The sequence below is a fragment of the Cavia porcellus genome, unplaced genomic scaffold (assembly GCF_034190915.1).
Source record: "Cavia porcellus strain 051 isolate PalLab524CR breed Dunkin Hartley unplaced genomic scaffold, mCavPor4.1 scaffold_10, whole genome shotgun sequence".
NCBI lineage: Eukaryota > Metazoa > Chordata > Mammalia > Rodentia > Caviidae > Cavia > Cavia porcellus.
In genome coordinates, this window is record NW_026947493.1 from 27,002,993 (window position 1) to 27,017,437 (window position 14,445).

At 42.3% G+C, this 14,445-nt stretch overlaps 2 protein-coding genes across 3 annotated transcripts in view; one reads left to right on the top strand and one right to left on the bottom strand.

Annotated features, from left to right (window-relative positions):
- Synpr (synaptoporin) overlaps positions 1–14,445 on the bottom strand; it is a 292,405-nt gene that overhangs the window by 65,902 nt on the left and 212,058 nt on the right. The gene's annotated exons all lie outside the window — the stretch shown is intronic.
- On the top strand, positions 12,478–13,424 carry LOC134477860 (uncharacterized). The gene is made up of 2 exons (XM_063257145.1): positions 12,478–13,088; positions 13,174–13,424. Exons 1-2 carry the CDS (start codon positions 12,612–12,614, stop codon positions 13,372–13,374), a joined length of 678 nt encoding a protein of 225 aa, XP_063113215.1. The 5' UTR covers positions 12,478–12,611; the 3' UTR covers positions 13,375–13,424.

Sequence of the window (14,445 nt, forward strand, 5' to 3'; positions counted from 1 at the left end):
ATAATGCTTTAAAAAGTAAAAAAAGGTACAGAGATTTTATGTAAGATTAGAGCATGTCAACTAAACATTACCAGGACAGTGCTGTGTGACCAACTGTCTCTAACCATTGTCTGCTCTTGCCCTTCTGTCCCTGAGCTAGCTTGAATGGTTGGCTTTGTGGATCTTAGTTGTAAGGTTTGGGAGAGGAGGGTTTCTCTTTCTTTTCCACTTTCTCTTGCTGATGGTGGAATCACAGAAAAGCAAGCAGAGACACACAGATCCCATTAAGTCCTCATCTGGGAGATGACATATTGTCGTCTTTGCCTACTTTCTATTGACTTGTCAAGATCAGAATCAATGGGATAGGAAAGTACTCTCTGTTCATGTGACTTTGCCAAGTTTGGCTTTGCAAAATATTATCTTGGGAAAAGAGATGAACAATTGTGACCCATAGTTATGTGTACCGTGAGAAATACCATGAGTTACCATGAACTGGTGTCTAATGTTTATTATGTGTCAGCAATGTTAGCCTCCTGTTTACTAAACATATTCTCAACTTTACACTAATTATTTTCTCTGCTTGGATTTATTTCCCCTGTGTCTCTTCTGCTACTATAACGTAAGCTCCATGAAGGCAAATTTTTCGATCTATTTGTATATTTCTGTTGGGTTCCACTGCCTAGGATACCATTAACTGCTTAACTTTAGATATATGCATTATCAAAATTCATTCTAAGTTATTCACATTTTTATTTATGTGATAATCTTGCTGAAATATTTTAAACTACAGTGTGCTTAAATTGTATGAAAATGAAATATTGTTTTAGAAGGACACTAGTATGAGTAAAATTCATTCATGACAGGGTCCAATGATCACCAACATGACTCAACTCTTAAAATATCTTGGCTGTACTAACAACTGCCTAAGTATTCCAGTGAAATATACAGGTTCTTACAATGTATGTGGTTATTTATGCAGGAATATTCCATGCAGCTAAAAAAAAAGTCATTCTCTTCTGGGGAATTTTAGCCTATCTTGTGACACTTTTGAATGGGATTAGGAGCTTATGTTTACAAGGCAAATATTCATTCATTATTGCATTCACTTCCAAAGGTTATTTGAATTTAATATATGAAAGTGTTTAAGGTTTAAATCTGAACTAAGATGCTTTTGGTGACTGGGAAATGCCCTGAGATCAGAGACTCTTTGTGATGATTAAGCTTCATTGTTCACTTTATTGGATGTAGTAACTACTGGAAAGGCTGTGGAGTACTGTAATTAGTCCTCTGACATTCACAGTTCAGTGTGCTATTAGGAGTGGGTTCCAGTTGGAGGCAGGTCATTGAGGTGTGCCTGTGAAAGATGTACATGTCACTGACACTGTTTCTCTCTTCTCTGCTTCCTAGCCCTCAAGAATTGCACATCTGCTCTACCATGCCTTTCTGCTATGATATTCCTGTCTTGGAGCCAGCTAGTCATGGATGCAACTCTCTGAAACTGTGAGCCAAAATAAGTCTCTCCTACCTCTATGTCCACACTTGTTATTGTCTTCCTAATTTTAGCTATCTCAGTGAGTTTGAATGGATACCTACTTGTGTGTTGATTTGCGTTTTCCTACTGATCAATGATGTTGAATAGTTTAATGTGCTTTTTGGTTATTTGCCTGTGTTTTTTGGATAAATGTTTATTTAAATTGTTTGCCCATTTTCAATTTTTTTTTTTTACTGTAGAGCTGTGGAAATTCTTCAAATATTTTGAATATAGGATCCTTTTTGATATATGATTTGTGAAAAAATTTTCCCATCTTTGGCTGTCTTTCCTGTCTTGAGAGTGCCCTTAAATTTTGATGCAATCCAGTTTATCTATTTTTGTATTGTTTCTTATGTTTTAAGAAAGAAATTAGTAATTTAAAGTAATTTAAACTTAAGTAAGAAAATTTAAATTTAAGAAAGTTTAATTTAAAAAAAATTTTTTTTTTGGTCTTTTTCGTTTTTTATCGGTACCAGGGATCGAACTCATGACTGCCTGCTTGCAAGGCAGGCGCTTATGCCACTGAGCTAAATCCCCTGCCCCAGTTTAATTTAAATTTAAGTAAGAAATTATTGAGTCACTCAAGATTATAAAGATTTATACTGTTTTCTTCTGGGAGTTTTATAGTGTCAGGTGTTATATCATCTGTGATACACGGGTCAGTTAATTTTTCTTTTTTCTTCTTTTTTTTTTGGTCTTTTTCGTTTTTATCGGTACCAGGGATTGAACTCACGACTGCCTGCTTACAAGGCAGGCGCTTATGCCGCTGAGTTAAATCCCCAGCCCCAACGGTCAGTTAATTTTTCTATGTGGCCCTAACAAAGCATTCAATTTCAGATGACCGAGCATCATCTGCTAAAAAAATTTTTTCTCCAGTAACATGCATTGCATCCTTTATAAGAAACAGTTGATCAGAAGAGTAAAAATTTATTTTTGAACTGCCAGTTTTATTTCATTGGCCTACATATCTATGCTATTCCAATACCACAATCCTGTGTTCTATCACTTCTGTTAATAAGCAGTTCCAGCAGCATATAAAGAGGGAAAAATCAATTTTTTTCTGAATTTAGTTCTAATAAAATTTTCAAAAGCTAGTTTCAGAGTCAGTAGAAAGAATAGCAGGTCCTAATATTCTGTCTAGAAAGGCCTTCTATGAGGATGACTTTTTTTTTTAAACTCACAAAAATTTCCTTGCAAGTCAGAGTTTTAGAATCACATTACAGAGCCCCAACTTCAATATGCCTTTATTGGTAGCATATTTATTTTCCACGTGGTTATTTTCTTTTGTCCTGTTAGTTATCCTCTGTGCAGTCTTAAGCAGGTTACTTAATTTCTTAGATCTCTTGTTTCGTGAAAATGAGAGTCCCTGGCTTCTGTTCTCACTGGCTTCCCATAAATAGCAAAGGAAGAATGCTTATAAAAATCTTAGCTGGATCACTAATTCACAGAAGCACTTCAAAAGCACTTAGCATATTAGTGTTTTTATTTTAACTACATTTTTCTTTTTAAAAAGATGGTTTTCTCAGTAATTTAATAGATTAAGAGAGCCCCCAAATAAACAAACTGCCCCATTCTCTGTGAGCCTGGTTGTTCAGCCTTTTTTCTCATGTGAATTCCCCAGAACTGTCTCATAAACTTCTTCCTTGTTTTTCCTACTCAAAGTCAGTTCTGTTAGTTGTAGCCTTAAGGAAGGATTCTTAGTGACACAAAGTCTTTCTCTAACCCTGTCCATTGTTAGATTTTTCAAAAACCAGTAGGGGCGTTTAGTGTGGGTTTTCTGTATGCATTTATTTGTCGAATTCTTTCATTGCCAACAAAGCTCACTTTTGAATTTTCTTTAAGGTTTTTTTAGACCTCTAGAGTTCCAAAATGTTTTAATTATCCCAGAATTCGGGGCTGGGGATTTAGCTCAGCAGCATAAGCGCCTGCCTTGCAAGCCGGCAGTTGTGAGTTCGATCCCTGGTAACAATAAAAAGGAAAAAGACAAAAAAAAAAAAAAAAAATCCCAGAATTCTCTTTTAAAGAGTTTGTTTGAGATACTCTGTGATAGGAGATGATGACATTTGGTGAGGATAGGGAAAACCACAAAATCCTCCTTTGGTTTCCACTTAGAAGCCAAAATACAAAAATGCCTAGGACAGTCTTGTTCCTTAGAGAACCAGGGCCCTGGTGGGGAAATAAAGCACACAGAAATAACAGTCACTGCAGAGAGACAGTGGTAAGTGCTGTAATTGCAGCACAGGTCAAGAGGGAGGAGAATACAAAGGAGGGGAGATTAATTCTGAGCTTGGAAGGATTGAGGAAGATTTCAGAGGAGGAAATGAAACTTCAAGTGGACTAATCCTCTTGTAAGTGCCCAGTGACCAATTATCTGTAGGAAATGGAGGTTGCAAAATGAATCCTAACCTGTAGAGGATAGTTTGTTTTCTCTTAGCATGCCACATTGCAGTTGCCGAGGCTTATGCCTTCTTGGGTGATCTGCTAAATTGCGTAGGACAGGCCTGTGGACTTAGGATGCCAACATTCATTTGTCTATACCAAACATGTCTGAGCTTGTGCATCTTTAGGATATCAGCAAGAGTTAGTGACAATTGACCATGCCCTGGATTGGCTCCAACCTGCATCTTAGCAATCATTCAATGAGGTTTAAAATTTGCCTATTGTACCAGCTCTAGCTCCAAATGGAGACAGCTGCAAAGACAGATCCTGAAACTTGGTCTCCACTGCCTTGAAAACAGACACTCATTTTATGTTCTTTTATTTCCACACCTTCTCTACTTCTGCCCGCACACACAGCAAAGTTTCTTCTTCAATTTAGGAGACAAAGGACGCTCTGAGTTTATCTGGGGTGGGCAGTCAGTCGGAGACCAGCATGGAACACTGATTATTGCTCATAGCTATATGGTAGTGATTTTGTGTGAAATGCTCCTTTCATGCTGGTCAATTCTAAGGTTTTAGGAAGGACTGCTATTTGAAACACAAAAGGTTGTATACTCAGGTAACAAAGAATTCATTATCTAGCCAGAGGACAGCTAATTGAAAGTGGGAAAGCCACTTTTTAAAAAAAGCTTCAGTTTCTTTGTCAGAGAGGATGGCTTAATTCAATAAAATAATTCTCCCCTCGCCTCTTTTCTATCTGCCCACAAAACCCCCTTGATGGACAGTGTTCCCATCAGGCCTTCTCTGGACAACAGTAAAGGGGAAGAATCAAAGGCCACTGCCCCTATTGAGTCCAGGGAGAAAGACTTTGTTAGTTATCACTTCATTAAAGCCTGCTGTGTGAACAGGAGCGTGGGGAATTCACATCCAAGGAGCTCCTAGGGAATCATACAGCATTCCTGAGGGAAGGGAGAAAAGGGGCCCACTGGAATTCTAGTGCTGCTCTCATCCGCAAACCAGTTTCCAAAGTCTGCAGTGCAATTCAGTGCCCCAGCACGTTCCGAAGATTTCTGCACGGTCCTTCTTAGACATTTAGCTTTCAGAACTGTGGGACAACTCTCAGCAGCTGTCTTAAGCTACTTGGTTTGTGGCACTTCGGTACAGTAGCCCTAGGAAATCAGTACACATCCTGCACTGTGCTGGGTTGATGCCTGCCACAGAAGCTTCCAAGGTCTTGACCCACTCTCTACCTGCCTTCTCCTCTTCACTGCACTGTACGCTTTGGGCTCCCTAGGACTTTCGGCTTCTCCATAATCGACTCCATGCTTTTCCACTTCAACCTGTTTCCTGCCTAGCACAGCCAGCCCTGCTTAAAATCTACTATCACTCAGAGATAGCTTAAAGTAAAACACTTCCAGGAAGCCTGGGTGAGAATAGCTTTCTCCGATAAAGCAGATTGCGCACACCACCCATCGGCTTTGCCATGCAGCGAGCTGACTTTGTGTCTCATTTCTCTTCACACATTCTGTAGAAGCGAACGCTGTTTTGTTCACTCTTTGTGTCTAAGAGTTTATCTCTCATACTATGGCCCTCAGACCAGATGTGTCAGGTCACAAAATCTTATCCCCACCGCAGACCTTCTGAATCAGTGTCTGTGATTGAGACATACTCTTGGGGCATCTGTATAGACCGTAACATTTGAGAAGCAACCCCACACAGCTTTGCAGTGGCACCTATCACCCAATGTGGGTCTCGCTTGTACAATTTTGCTAGGTGTTTTTGCTTCCATTGTTCCAAATTAGTCTTCTCAGAGATTCTGTTAACAATCCTGTGAGGCAGATACTGCTACTCCTATGTACACACGAGAAGCCAGAGACTCAGAGTGGTGTGCCACCTCTTCTAAGTAAATGTGACCCTGCATCAAAGGCTGAGAAGCCCAGTAGCTTGAGGAGTGTGGCCGCTCGGCCACAGCAGTTTCTGGCCTGTGGTTGCCAGGTTAGGTGACCCCCTGACTCTGCTCTGTGGAGGCGCAAAAAGCAACAGTGGTGACACAGTTAAGGAACAATGGGCTGCATGCAAAATGAAAGTGGCCAGATGCCGCCACCTCTGTTTTTGATACTGGGGATTGAACTCATGACCTAACGCTGGCCAGGTAGGTACTTGTGCCGCTGAGCTAACCCCCCAGGTCTCATTTTTGAAAGAAATGAAATCAGATTCTTTTTTTTCCTTCTTCATCTTCACTTTGTGCATGGTTTTTTACATGATGTTTAATACCGTACTCCCTGGGACTTGGGAACACCATCTGCCCTACATAGGGATGTGACAGTAGGTGTAGTGCTCCTCAATCTTTGCTGATGTGCTCCTCCCTGTAAGCTCCCGGCCCAATAGCAATGTGCTGTACTGTCATGGGAGCTAAGTTTGGCATCTTTCAGCCCATCCTATGCCCCACCCATTAATCTGTGGGTCATTTCTAAAAGCACCCTGTTTCTCTTGCCCAAACATGTGGAGCACCTGGCACAGGAGCCACAGGTATACAGGGTTCCCTCATCTTAGGCCTGAATGTTGGGTAGAAGTTTAAAACAATTCTGTGTCAGTTGGGAACTCTCCAGTTATGTCTCAGAAGGAAAAGTGGCTTCCAAAACCTACCTCCCCAAGTGTAAATTATTACCTGGCTCTTTAAATTTCTGCTTCAACAAACTCATTTACTGATCTGTTTTGTTTTGAATTTTCTTTCATATTCTTTTTTTTGGCAAAGCATCAACTCCTATAGATGGAATAAGGGTCCAGGTAGAATCCCATATATCTCCTGAATTTTCAGGCTTGATTGTCTAATTCTAGGCTCATTTGGCTTCTAGAGTAATGTGCTCGGAGACTCCACAGACACTATGATTGTCGTTTCATTCAACACAATTATTAGTGCCCCTTCTATACAGGTATGTGTGAGTGTAAGGAAAAAGGAAAGAAGGTAGTGAACAACCACTCAGGAACAGGACTCAGGTGCACCTGTGGTTCGATCTCAGTCTGACCATGGTGGTTAGATCATGGAGGGGGGATTGCTATGGGCCAGAGACCTTAGAGGTTCTGCAACAGCTTTACCTTAGTGAAGTTGGCAGTTAGGTTTCTCTTTGGGTGGTGATTCTGTAGATTAACTGTTTCTCCAGTTATTAAAGGGAGAAGTGATTGCTGCCTCTAGACATCTAACATGCAAATGAGGCCAATATCATACATTTCAGCGCCAGGGAGAAGAGGGTCACAGCAATGGTGAGCTCTGTCCCCACTCATGTCAGTGAGAAAGACTGTGTGAGTCCTTGACTAGGGCCAAGTGAGCTGTACACATTAGTGGACAAAGATGGTTTTGGAGAAGGATTTAGTAAAAGTGAAGTCATGGTCTTACTTTTTCCATATGTATAAGCTAAAATTGCTTCCCTTACAAAACAGGAAGTCCACTACCACCACTCCTATTCTATATGGTTCTGGAGACAGAGCAATTAGACAACAGAGAGAAATAAAGGGAATAAGGATAGGAAAAAAAGAAGTTAAATTATCATTATTTGCAGATGATGTGATACTCTACATAGAAGACGCCCAAAACCCTGTCAAAACTGGAGCTAATAAACAAATTCAGCAGTGTAGCTGGATACAAAGTCAACACTCAAAAATCAATAGCATTCTTGTACACAAATAACAGTCTCACTAAGACAAAAATATGAAAATAACACCTTTCATACTAGCATCCAAAAGGGATGAAATACCGAGGAATCAATTTAGCAAATGATGTAAAAGATCTATACACTGAAAACTATAATAGTCTTTTTTAAAAAAGAGATTGAAAAGGATATTATAAAATGAAAAGACATCCCTTCCTCTTGGATAGGCAGAACCAGAATAGTGAAAATGGCCATATTCCTGAAACTGTTGTACAGATTTAATGCAAGCTTGGTCAAAATATCATTAACATTCCTCACAGATCTAGAGGAAACACTTCTAAAATTCATTTGGAAACAGAAGAGACCTAGAATAGCAAAGGCAATTGTGGGCAACACAAGCAAGGCAAGAGGCATTACAATCCCTGACTTGAAATTATACTACAAACAACTGTGACAAAAAACAGCATGGTACTGAAAAAAAAAATAAAACAAACAAAAAACAGACCTGAGAATCAGTGCAACAGATTCTAAGATGCAGATAGCTAGAAAGACACTCAGTCACCTTACCTTTGACAAAGGGGCCAAACATGTTCACTGGAAGAAAGATAGCCTTAATAAGTGGTGCTGGAAAAACTGGCTTTCCACATGGTGAAGATTGAAACTAGATCAATGTCTATCACCATGCACTAAACTAAAGTCAAAATGGATCAAAGATCTAAATATTAAAATAGAAAAATTAAATCTATGGGAAGACAAGCTAAGTAGAAGTCTTGAAGACAGAGGTGTAGAAGAGTTCATGAGCAAAATGCAAAACACACAGTGAGTATTTCAGAGAGTCAACAACTGGGATCTCATTTTATTAAAAAAAGTTTTTGCACTTCAAAAGAAATCACCAATAGAGTAAAAAGAAAACCTACAGATGGAAAAAAAATTTTGACAACTATGCCTCAGACAAAGGGATATGTCTAGAACATATAAAACATTGAAAAACAGGCCCCCCAAGATGAACACACATTTCTCAAATTAAGAAATACAAATGGCAAATAAATACATGAAGAAATGTTCAACATCACTGGTCACTTGAGAAATGCTAATTAAAACAACAATGACATTCCATCTTACTCCAGAAAGAACGGCTGGCATCAAGAAATCAATCAATAACAAATGCTATGATGAAAAAGGAACCCTTCTCCACAGTTGGTGGAAGTGTAACCTGGTACAACCACTGCAGAAATCAAGGTGGAGACTCCTAAAAAACTAGGATTGGGGGTCCCATTCAATCTAGCTGTTTCCCAGAAAAATTGAAAACATCATACCACAGTGATATATGTGCACCCATGTTTATAGCAGCACAATTTGTAATAGCTAAATCTTGGAAACAACCCAAATGCCCATCAACTTTAGAATGTATAGAAAAGATGAGGTATTTTCATACAATAGAGTATTACTCAGCTATAAAGACAGTTACACTTGAGGTTTTATAGGCAAATGGGTGCAATTTGAGACCATACTCATAAGTGAAATGAATGAAATTCACATGTGTAAAAGTCATATTGTCTCCCTAATGTAAAAAAAAAAACAAACCTGAAATAGTAATAAGACCCAAAATGTACAATAGATATTGAGAAAATGAAAGGAAAAGAAAGTGCTCAAAAGGAAAAAACAACTTGGATAGAAAGGAGAAAAACAAGAAAAGATTATACATATGTAGATATACATATATATGTATTTATGTATAGGTATACAAGATAGATAGCTACACTACTAATCTCTATAAGTTCATCAAAAAGATCAGTTTGGGCTGTCATTGTTTAATTGATCATTTTTCCCATGCCTAAATCTTGTAACCTGAACAACTACTTCTAATATAACAATATGCAATATATTAACTAGTGTTAATTCCCTACTAAATAAACAAATAAATAAAGTTGCTTCCCTTCACATGAAACCTGGGAAAAGATTAAGTATAAAAAAGCCCAGTGGGTAGTGTTACCTTCTAGTGACTTTTGAGGACACTCCAGTCCCTGGCCCAGGAGCTGCAGCTTTTAGGGTGACTGAGACTTCTTAGTTAACACTAGGGGATGGATTCATGCCTTCAAGGGTGTGGCGTCAGAAAGAGGGCCCCCAGGGAAACTGAATATGGGACAGTTGCATAGTCTATGCTCCTCCACTTGAATATTAACACTGCTGGAAGCTTGGACATAACCTCAATAAATATCCCTGCTTACCACGTTTCACTTGATATTCCCTGAAGTTTTTTTTGACTCCAAATTGAGGTTACATAACAGCCATTCACATTATGTGAAGCACATCTTGGTTTAAAATGAGATGCTAATGAGGAAGGGAGATGGAGAGGGAGACTCATTTTGTGGATTGCTTTTTGATAAGGAGAGGGAGGGAGACCGGGAGATGGAGGAGCGGGGAGAGATCAGCTCTGCCCTGCAGTTACTTTCCAAGTGGGAGTTCTCCTGAAATCCGATGCACAGTCTTTCTGTGAATTACTGAGTATCATAAAGTCCTCCCTAGAGCTTTGTGCTTCATGTTATAACTCAAGACCAAAGACCTTCAATAAAATTAAGTAGCACATTAACTCTGGGAAGATACTTTGGGAAGATAAAGTGTCACACTGAACTCTACCAACTTTTAAAACTGGACGCTGGGGTCATGTACTTGACACATGGAGAGGCATCATTGCCAAGTGGCCGGTGAAGCCGTGGAAAAGGTATTCATCACTCGTCAGGGGTTTCTGGGCTCCAATATCGAAGGAGCAATTGGGGAGGCACCCACACACTGGGTGGTGAGCGGAAATCATCTTCAAGGTTTCACCTTGAGACAAAGGGGACAAAAGCATTTTTGCTCAGGGTGGGCTCTTGATCTTTCTACAGGCAGAATTATTTGGATCCCTGGTGTTGAAGGAGAGCAACTCTTTTTTTTTTTTTTTTTTGTCTTTTTCCTTTTTATTGGTACCAGGGATAGAACTCACAACCGCCAACTTGCAAGGCAGGCGCTTATGCCGCTGAGCTAAATCCCCAGCCCCTGAGAGCAACTTTTTATCTGTAAATCAGAGCCATCTTCTCTAACGCTTTCCCCAGGGACAGGCATCCCTTCCATGCAAACCTCAGGCAGCTACCGGTGGCCACCTGTGCTCCCAGTGAGAATGATGAGACGGAGTTTTCTGGGTGTTTTCTTTACAGAAAGGCTGGTACTTTGGAGGCAGAGCTGCCTCCCTGAAGCGCCTCTCCATGAGGACAAGGACAGCATCGCCACAGACACCTTCAGGACAATGGTTCAGAACAAAGCAAGCAGAGAGGGCTACCTGCGAGTTTCCCAGGGAGCCCACGTGCCCCGCTCTCAGTGCCCGTGATCCCTTTTCTCCAAACTGCTCTTTTCCAGTTGCTCGCAGCCTATAGGGTCTTGGCCCCGTTCCATCCAGTGGTAACTTCTACTTCACCGTCCTAATCCCACTTCTTTGAGAAGCCTCCTGATTGCCTCCCAGGGGACAAACACGCTCTTCTCTGGCCTGTTAGGATCTGTTATTTTACACATTTTGATTTCTACTATTTTGGTGCCTGAGGTTACCTCTGAGGGTCATGCTGTATTTTGAAAATGAGATTGGACTCCGGAGTCACGCCAGGCCCCTTTCTCCCAGCCCTGAGGACATATCTAATGTCTAGGAAACGCAAGCCGAACTGCACCTTAACATTTTCAGAAGTCTGTGGCTAGAGGCCCAGCCAGGGTGTCACTCAGCCCCCACCTTCCGTGGCTGGGGACGGGGGCGGGGGGAGGCACTGTTTTGGTTTCCATCACGGTGTTTCCCCTCACTGGACACCCTCTCACTCTCTCACCAGTGCCATGACGTCTGGATATGCCATGTGCTCCAGTGACCTACTGTTTTTCTTTACATGGAGCCTCCTTTCCCCCTGTACCAACCCATTTTAAAAGCAGACCATCCTTGCCTCTGTTTCCCCTTCTCACTTTCTCCAACCTCACATTACCACGCTACAGCTTATGTTTTGTTTGCCCACTTCCTCTCCTCCATCCTCATCATGGCCTGGTTCCCCTCCTCCAAAGCTACAGGACCTGATGTCATCCACACCACCTGGGGACATTCACACAGGTGAGTCCGCTGGAAGATACACATTGGAACTCCCTGGAAGGATATCAAACGGTAACCAAATGCCACATCCCTGGCAACTTAGAGGCTCCATCCAGGCTCCCTAGCAGTGGCAGAGGCCTCTGTGACCTCACCAAAGCCCACATCCCTCATTGCTCTTGATCTCCTCGCATGGTAGGTGCTTGGCTCCGCTTGGCAGGGTTTTCATGGTTAAATCGTACCCTATCGACACCCCCTTCCTTCTGTTTTTTTGTTCTTGCCTTGCTATTGTTGTTGTTATTGTTGAGACAGAGTCTCCCTGTTCAGCCCCGGCTAGCCGGGGTTATAAACCCTCTCCACCACACCTGGCTCCCTAGCTCTGCTCTTCTCACTCATCTCTGCTCCTCTGTAAATCCTCAGATCATCAGCCATCCCTCCAGGAGCTCTGTCCTAGTCCCCTGCCCACCCCTGGCCTAGCAGCAAGAGGCGCCCTTCTTTATTCTCTTAGGATTTGAGTTTTAAGCCCTTCTGTTGGATTTCCCATCCTGTCTTATGCCAGGTTATTTATGTATGTCTCCTCAAAGGGGGCCTGAGTTCCCTGAGCCATGAGCTACCTCAGACAACCCAAGGCAAGGAGAATGAACGTGCTCCCCACATCACTTCTTCTCAAGGGGGGGTCCTATTCAGCCTGCTTAGTGCGTACACACATTTTGGAGGGAAAGAAGGAGGTGGATCCTGGGGTTTTCTATCCCCTTCTTCTCTATGCCCCCCTTGCTAGCTGTGCTGGTTCTGATATTGCTATGGTAACGAACAGTCATAGAACACAGACCATTAGCTACAGAGGCTTGGAAGCTAACAGATCATATTTTCTGTCTTTGCTCTAGGAGCTGGCAGCGCCTCTCCATGAGGACAAGGACAAATCACCCATTTCCTCCCTTTGGAAGTTTTTGACATTGACGGAGACTCTCAAAGACTCAATTCTATGACATCTTCGTCTCCTACCAGGGACCCCTCTGACACAGAGTGTGGCAACTCTGGAGCCGAACCCACCGGGAGCCCCTCTGTGGGTAAGCCTCCCGTGGGTAACTCTTTTGGTGAGGATATACTCCTTCTTGAAGACATACCTTGCCAAAGGTGTTCTTCAGAGAACCAAGGCTCTCCACTCCCAGACCCACTATTGATCAATACAGTGAAGTATTGGTTACTTCTACAAAACCTAGTTCTGGACGAGCCGAAGCAATTCCGCAAACCAGGTGTCACCACGGCCTGGGTTGATGATGATGACGACTCTGATGAGTCCACTGACAACGAAAATCAAAACAACGCCACAGAAAACCTGAAAGACTACAAAGATCTCAACTCACATATCTTCGAACTTACTCCAGTCGAGGACCTCAGGCTGTGCGCATCATGGGAGCGTGAAGATGCCCCACACCAGGAGCTGCCTCTGGTGCCTAAGGTACACAAAGTTGAGGAGATGGTAACCGAGATGACTGGGACCCCAAACTCAGGAACCTCAGAGATCCCCCTTGTCTTCCCCACAGCTGGTGGAGGAGGATGATGTTTGTTCCAACGCGGAGAGAGTCACCTGTCTGAATGTGGGCCAGCTGAAGAAGAGGGCCTTCATGACTTTCAAGAGAAGAGAGGACCCCAAGGAGGCCACCAAGGGCCAGCGTCAGCAGGCATCCAAGAAGACATGGCGTTTCAGAAACGACAAGGTTAAACCCGAAGAACTTCTTCAATAATTAGGACAACCCTCTATCCTCATGTTTTAAAAATATTTATCTCACCTTTCCCATAATCCATATAAGTTTATCAATAAAACAAATGTTCTTTTAAAAAAACTGGACCATGTAGCTCTCCTTTAAATAGACCTAGTGCCATTTGTGCTTAATAGAAGACAAATTATTCCTTGATACAGGGAGAATAAAACATTTTAAAAATTCATACATTCATTCATTTACTGAGCAATTATTAGGTACCAGGCACTGAACTAGTATACCGGGGACATAGACTGAGCAGGAAGGACTCGGTATCATTTCCCTGGGGGCACGTACTGTGTGAGAATGACCAGTGAAAAAGCAAGTGACCAGTAAATATAAACCAAATGCTATAAAGCAGATGAAAGAAAGCAAGGGGTGGAGAATAATTTGGGTTGTCAGGAAAGGCCCCTCCAAGGAGCTCATATTTGAGCAGAGGTCAGAAAGAACATATTTCTCAGCCACTTGGAAGCAGTGGCTTTGGGACCCAGGTGACAGCTGGTAGTGAGGGTCTGAGATGGAAATGGTGCTGGGGGATTGCGATGTGACCTGAGAAAAGGCCAAGGTGGTGCATGTGTCCTGAGCACGGGGGGAGGACTAGGGAACGAGGGCTAGACTGAGGCTGTCACTCTGCATTTTATTTTATTATTTTTTTTTGAGACAGGGTGTTGCTGTATAATTCAGGCTGGCCTTGAACTTGCAGCAATCCTTCTGCCTCAGCCTCCTGAATGCTGGGATTACAGGTGTGTGCTACCATGCCCAGCTGCACTGTGTTTTCGCAGGGAGCCCAGTGCCATGGGGACACACGCAGCACAGTGCACTGCCTGTGTGCAGGCCCCCCCAGCACCATCTTGTCTCTTTATGGTTATTCCCAAACTAAATATGAGCACGTGGGATTTGGGTTAAAGGCTGTGTCTTTTGTCCTTCTGATTCCCACACCACCTCCTCCACTTGGTGTTGCACCCAGATGGCCTTCCTCCAGGGCCCCCTCGTCCTCTGCCATTGGTGCATTTGGCCAAAGGGGGCACCAGCAAAAAGCCCTAGGTGACAGGGCAG

Coding starts and splice junctions, on each gene's coding strand:
- LOC134477860 (XM_063257145.1), top strand. CDS start 12,612: ATGACATCTTCGTCTCCTACCAGGGACCCCTCTGACACAGAGTGTGGC. Junction 13,089..13,173: donor AGCTGCCTCTGGTGCCTAAG/GTACACAAAGTT, acceptor TCTTCCCCACAG/CTGGTGGAGGAGGATGATGT.